Below are 6,784 nucleotides of genomic sequence, written 5' to 3' on the forward strand. Positions count from 1 at the left end.
CCTGCAGCTCCTGAAGCGATGCCGTCAGCCGCTGGTTCTCAGCGCGCAGCTCGGAGACGAGGTCCACACCGTCGGGCTCCTTCTCCTTCTCCTTGTCCTCGGTCCCTGGGAGCGGCCCCCGCGCCCTCCGCAACAGTGTGCATTCCTCCTCCAGCCGGCTCACCTTCAGCTTGAGCTGGTCCACCTGGGGCCCAAGACATGGGTCAGCCAGAGAGGGACCCAGGACCCACCCAAGGTCACCAGGTATGTGGGGCAAAAGGTCCTGAGAGCCCCAGAGCGGCCTGCACAGGCGTCTTCCCTGACCTGTCTGTGAAGGGGGGCAGGCTGGGCAAGAACGGAGCCAATGGGGACAAGGAGAGAATGTGCAACAAGGCCAAGGCCACCACCCGGTCCGCTCTGAGGACGTGCAGGAGGCTAGGCTCATCTGCCCACGACTCCCACAGCGAGTACAGTCGGCCTGGCCAGCCCCAGAGTCCAGAGCTTAAGGGAACCAAATTTCACATGGCCAATAGCGGTTTGAATCCCAGGTCCAATGGCTTGGAAACAACCAGGCATGTGTGCGTGTGCCCAAAATCCCGACAGGAGGGAGGAATGGAGAAGGAACTGCAGCACAACTGCACCCCATACCCCCTGAGGGAGATGCTGTCTCTCTTTGACAAGTGCAGGTGCCCTGTGGCAATTAAAAAAAAAAAGAAGAAGAAGGAGAAGCAGGGTCTAGGCCCAGCTCTCTCTCAGTGTGGCCTTGGGCAAGTCACTGCCCCTCTCTTGTCCTAATCTCACCTATGACCAGAAGGGAAGAGGGGCAGCCTGGAGTGAGGATGGCCCACTCCAACCTTTCCTGCTCTACAGACTCTTATGGGACAGACAGGATCTGCCCCCTCCCTGGGGCCAGCCAGTGGCATAGCAGTTAGAGACGGTGGACCCCATATGGCTGACGGCATGGTACCAGTCCTGAACCCAGCAGTTAAAAATCCACGCCAGGCACATGTGTGTGCCAGAGACGAGAATGGCAGAGAAGGGATTGTGGTGTGGCCATCCGGGGGGCAATTTCTCACTTTCTGTCTCCCTTCCTCTCTCTCCTAGTGCGCATACCCTATGGCGAATTTTCAGAGAGAGAGAGAGGAAGGAAAGAAGAGAAAAACAAGCTAGCTTCTACCAGAGCCTCTCCTCCAGAAGACGAGGCTGTGGGTTCATCCCCCACAGAGCTCCAAGGCCAGGGTTCGGGTTTCGGTTTACCACCCTTACTCTCTGCCATCCTAAGCAAGTTGCTTACATCATCCGGGCCTCAGTTTCCTCATCCACCTTACGTCAATGTCAAGGCAGGGAAGTCTCTCTGGAATATGGACCTATGAGCGACAGAACCTGAACAAGGCCGACTGTGCCACTGACCCCCTGCTACTCGCTCCTACCGATGAGGCCAGTGGAGACAGAACCAGCTGTGGTGTGCGTATGATAGCGTGTGCGTGCTGTTCGGATCACAGCTGTCCACAGTTCTGAGCTCAAATGAGGAGGGGGGCATCTGAACAGAGGCCGATGACCCCGGTCCCAGCAGTTCACCAGGGACTCAGCAGCCAGGGAGTGCCACACTGACTTTGTCCCTTGCTTCATTCTTATGAGACGATCAAACTGGGGATGATTCTTAAATAAAGCATAAAGGGAAAAAAGGGGGGCCCAGCTGATCCTCTCACCCCACCACTTGTTCCCAAAGTCATCCTAAGAATCAAGCAAGACGGTGGGTGGCCAGCGGCCTTTCTACGGGCAGGCTGCAGAGCTGCCGCGGGCAGAACCACGGCTGTCTCCGCAGCTTACGGTGCAACCCCAGGATTCTCACTGCTCGGAGGCCGCGTGTGCAGCAGAGGCCGGCCCGGGGCTGAGTGCACACGCAGCGCCGGTTTTCTGGATCACAAGCACACTCAAGCGGGGTTCTCTTCCAAATTCTTGTGGACTCTAAGGTAGCCAGACAGTGACAAGAGCAGCAGCAGGTGGCAGGCCATAAACGAAGTCATTGTTGGGAAAAGGTCAGGATGGCCTTCGTGGTCACACTCTGGCATCGGGTGCCCTAGGAGTGCCCTGGCTTCTCTTAGAAAACTCTCACTGATCCCCCAGCCCTGGGAGCCTGGAATGACACCTGCACTTGCACACACACACGCACACGCACACGCACACGCACACACACACAGGTCTGGAGGATGGGTCAGGCAGTTCCACAAATTAATCGTCCACTCCTCCACAAAGGACTTGGGAAGAAATTCATGACTCCGCATTCCTTTCCACTCACAAAACATGCTTTGTGAGCGGCTGGAGAAAGATGGCTGGTTCCGAGGGCAAGGGTGGTCACACCCTCTCAGCAAACCACAGCCACACAGCCCTGACCTGCGGCCAGCTGGCCTCTGCGCTGAGCTCAGAGGACGGGACACCTGAGTCTGCCGAGCGCCAGGAAACACGGATGCACTGAACCCTGGTGCACAGACTTCACTTAGCACAAAATTACAGCGTTCGTGCCTTAAGTTTATGTTGCTTAGAAATAACAGCTCATTAAATTTGCACCTTATAAAATACGGTCTTAAATTACAGCCACCACACACCTGTCCATGGGAGGAGGGGCCCCAAGCTGCCAAGCCAGGCACCTCAGCTGTTCTGTTCATACCCATCTGCAGAAAAGCTCTAAAAAGGCAAGGTAAATTTACCATACTGACGTTAAAGTCATTTAATGTCACCCTTTACGGTCACCCCCTCAACTGGGGAAAAGCCCAGTGGCAGATGGCCTTACCCCCAGGTGGCCACTTCACACACCTGCAGCTGATCTGCAGACATGGAGGCACCTCCAGCGCCTCTTCTCCCTCTCTCCCCGCCAATCCCAGCAGCCCCCAGGTAACCCACACACAAAAATGACATCCTCTAGTCACAAGTGCACACCTGCCACTTGAGGGGGCCCAACCCAAAGGAGAAACAAACAGTGCAGCCTGCACCCTACAGACCCCAACAGTGGCCATCATGCCATCCTCTCCAGGCAGCAGGCTCCTCCCTCCAAGGAACTTCACGGCAAGCCCTGGGTCTGTTTCTGAAATTGAGGCGCCCCTGGGGCCTGCAGTTAGCATAATGGCTATGTTGCTGGACTCGGTAGTCGACAGCAGTTCGAGTCCCGAACCGGTGGCTTAAACTCATGCCGGGCGCGTGTGTGTGCGTGCCCAAGATCCCGAGAGGAGAATGGAGGAGAAGGGATTGCAGCATGGCCATCCCCCCCTGGGGGGTGATTTCTCTCTTTCTATCTCTCTGTCTCTCTCTTTCTGGTGAGCTCATGTGCCCTATAGCAAAAACCTCTCAAAAAACAAACAACAAAAAAAAAAGAGAAATTGAGGAGCCCTGGGCCAGCCTGTGGCCTGGTAGTAAAGGCAGCTGAAGCCACGCGGCCAACTGTGTGATTCAAGTTCTGGACCCACTGGCTTGAAAAATATGCCAGAAGGGCCGGCAGGTAATGTGGTGGTTAAGGCAGCTGACCATGGCTGACCATGGTTCAAGTCCCGGACCTGGCAGCTTGCTTTCTCACTTTCCTTCTCTCTCTCTCTGGTCAACTTCAAAAAAAATTCCAATAAAATAAAATAAAACAAAACCAATGAATAAAATTAAATAATTTTTAAAAAAAGAAAAGCATGCCAGGTGCATATGAGTGCATGTGTGTGTTCAAACGTGCAAATTTCTGAAAGGAGACTAGAGGAGGCAGGACTGTAACAAGGCCATCCCCTTGGGGGGTGTTTTTTTTTCTTTTTCTTTCTTTTTTTTTTTTTTTTGTTGCACATACATATAATATCCCTGGAAGATTAAACAAGAAACAGATCACAGTAACTGCCTCTAGTGGAGACAACTAAGTGGCTAGGAACAGGGCAGCAAAGAGATCTTCTGCTGTACAGCCTTTTAGAGCTTTTCAACTTCTAATACTGTGCCCTTGGGGGGTGTTTTTTCCGTTTTGTACTCTCACCCTATCTCCCCCAGCAAGCACACGTGCCCTATAATAAAATGGGAAAAAAAGGAAAAGCGGAGCCCCTCTGGCCAAAGAGCGGAGGCCCCACTCTCTCCCCTGCCACCGCCTCCCTTCAGCAGAGCTGACAGCAGTCTGAAAGTCTTAGTCGGGGGATGCTGGGCAAGTGCTCGAACCAAGCTCTCTGGCCTGTCTCCTCCCCCAGCAATGGGGAAGGAGGCAGTGTCCACCCGGCACAGGAGGGAGAAAGGAGTTTGCGCATGGCACTCCGTACCATGCCTGGAGCACAGGGAGGCTTTATCATCGTCGCATCACCCATCCGTGACCTTCCGCCTTGAGAAGGAGGAAACTAAGGCACAGAAGGGACACCCCCCACCCCACCCCCCAACCCCCGTGCCACACAGGTCATTCCTGGCAGACCGGGCCTGGGACCTACATCTCTGGCCTTGCCCACGCCCCTCAGAAAGCCTCTACTTCATGTCAGACACCAAGTCTCCGACACCAAGTGACCCCGGCAACAGCTCCGTGGCCACCTCACAACCAAGAACCAGCCACCTACACCCTCAAGCAGAACCAGTGGCCTGCACTCTTCAGTTTGTCACCTGCTCAAGACACTGCCCTGCCCGCCGTGCCCAACCTCAGCACCGCACAGCAGTGCCCCCACGCCTACAGCCTCACACGTGCCAGCCCACCTCCCCCTCCACTGCTGCAGCCAGGGCGTGAGGCCCGTGGGTGGGCACACTCCACTGTCAGAGCCACGGAACCTCGCGCGGTCTAACTGGAGAGAACCTCCCGGGCACCACAGGCGCGGTAAGCCCTGACGTGGATTAGCTCATTAAATCCTAATCCTCGGGACGACTCCCTGCAGCAATCAAATGCGGCATTATCCCTGCGCTAAGTCCCCACGAGAAACTGAGGAATGAGGCTCACTTTCTCGGTTTCTGGGCCGCGGTCAGAGGATTAAGTGAGATCTCACCAGACAGAAGACAGAAAGAGCAGCATTATGGGAAGGAGGCCAGGGCAGTGCCAGGTGGACCCAGTTCAAACCCGGGCTGTGCCACTTCCTGGCTTTGTAACCTCAAGCAAGTCCCTTCGCCAACCTGGGCCTCAGCATCTAGATTGCAAAACAAGACTCTGACAGAGGGTCTTCAGTGAGGATTACGTGGGGGTGCGATGTGGGCTGCTGGCGGCATGGTGGTTAAGGCAGATGGCTCCCACAGGCCAACTGCACGGTTCCAGTCCTAGACTAAGCAGCTTCAGAGACACACCAGGAGCATGTGCAGGCCTGCCCAAAATCCAAGGGGAGAAACGGAGGAGAGGGGATTGTGGCATGGCCATTTCCGCCGGGAGGGTACTTTCTCACTCCTCCCCAACCCCCACAGTGAGCACCAGCACCCTACAGCAAATTAAAAAAATAATAATAAATAAATAAACAGATGGCGTGATGCATGGAGCCTATCTGGCACACGGACAGCACTTGACCGTGACAACATCAACCACTGGCAAACATGAAACATTCTTTTTCTTGAGAGATTTTTGCTATAGGGCGCATGCACTCACCAGAAAGACAGAGAGAGACATAGAGACAGAAAGCGAGAAATCACCCCCAGGGGGGATGGCCGCACTATAATCCCTTCTCCATTCTCCTCTCGAGATCTTGGGCACGCACGCACACGAGCCTGGTGTGAGTTTAAGCCACCAGGTCCGGGACTCGAACCGCAGTTGACTACATGGGAGTCCAGTGACATAGCCATTATGCTAACTGCTGGTCCCAATGATGATACATTCTGAGGCTTGACTATGTCAGGCACTATATATCTCTGGAATTCAGTCACCCTTTTTTTAGTTCTTTTTTCGATTTATTGATTTACTTCTTTCATGAGCAAGAGACAGGAGACCAGCACCCTCAATAGGATCTTAATGCTGCAATCCACCCCAGCCTCCGGAAGCCCCAGATCACAGACACACATGTACACAGCACACTGAGGGAGGGCTCCACATGAGAACCCAAAGCCCTTCCACAGGGTCAGCCTGACAGAGCATGCCTTACTGCTGCACCACTACCGGGCCCTGACTCTGTATGGAGTTCGCCGACTCCCCTGCACCCAAGGTTTCCCCACCTTGGTGCTGTGGAACCTGGGGCTAGACGAACCCTGCTGGGGGCTGTCCTGTGTGCACTAGGATGCTCAGCTGCACCCTGACCTCTGCACACTGGATGCCAATGACACCCCCCAATGTGACAACCAGAAATGTTCCCGGACGCAGCCAAATGGGGGAGGGCAAAACCGCCCCCACTGAGAACCACACCTTGTCACCAAGGAAGTCGAGTGCACAGGGCAGTGAAAGGACATGCCCAACCGTGGCGGATGGCGGCCCCAAGCTCATGCTACCATGAGTTTGCAGAAGGTGCCCCTTCCCCACCCTACCCTTTCCACGTCCCCAGGACCTACCGCCAGCTGCAGGTCCCTGCTGCGCAGCACAGCCGAGTTCTTCTCCTCACTGAGCTGTGCCAGGCGCATGGCGATCATGTAGTTCTCGTCCTTGAGCCGCAGCAGCTCCAGGCTGCCCGCCTCCCAGTCCTCCCGCAGCCGCTGGCAGCGCTCCTGTGCCTGCTGCTGTTCCCGCAGCCGCTGCTCCAGGCCTGCCCGCTCCTCCTCCAGCACCCGGCCCCGAGCCTGCAGTTGCTGCTCCCGCTGCAGCTGACTCTTGCGAGCCTCCCGCCCCCGCCGCACCTCCGTCATCAGGAACTGGGTCAGACCCTCAGGCCCCTCCTCGTCTGCCAGGATGGGGAGAGAAAAGGCAGGTCAG

The 6,784-nt window shown here is 55.6% G+C and overlaps 1 protein-coding gene across 1 annotated transcript in view; it reads right to left on the reverse strand.

The window, feature by feature from the left end:
* The window catches only part of CARD10 (caspase recruitment domain family member 10), a 30,861-nt gene that overhangs the window by 22,017 nt on the left and 2,060 nt on the right, over positions 1-6,784 (reverse strand). Inside the window, exons 2-3 of the mRNA XM_006166230.2 lie at positions 6,427-6,752; positions 1-184 (exon numbers count right to left, since the gene is read on the reverse strand). Of these exons, the coding sequence (XP_006166292.1) occupies positions 1-184; positions 6,427-6,752 (510 nt within the window). The remainder of the gene's footprint in view (positions 185-6,426; positions 6,753-6,784) is intronic.

The sequence above is a fragment of the Tupaia chinensis genome, unplaced genomic scaffold (genome assembly GCF_000334495.1).
Source record: "Tupaia chinensis unplaced genomic scaffold, TupChi_1.0 Scaffold144197_1, whole genome shotgun sequence".
Taxonomy (NCBI): domain Eukaryota; kingdom Metazoa; phylum Chordata; class Mammalia; order Scandentia; family Tupaiidae; genus Tupaia; species Tupaia belangeri.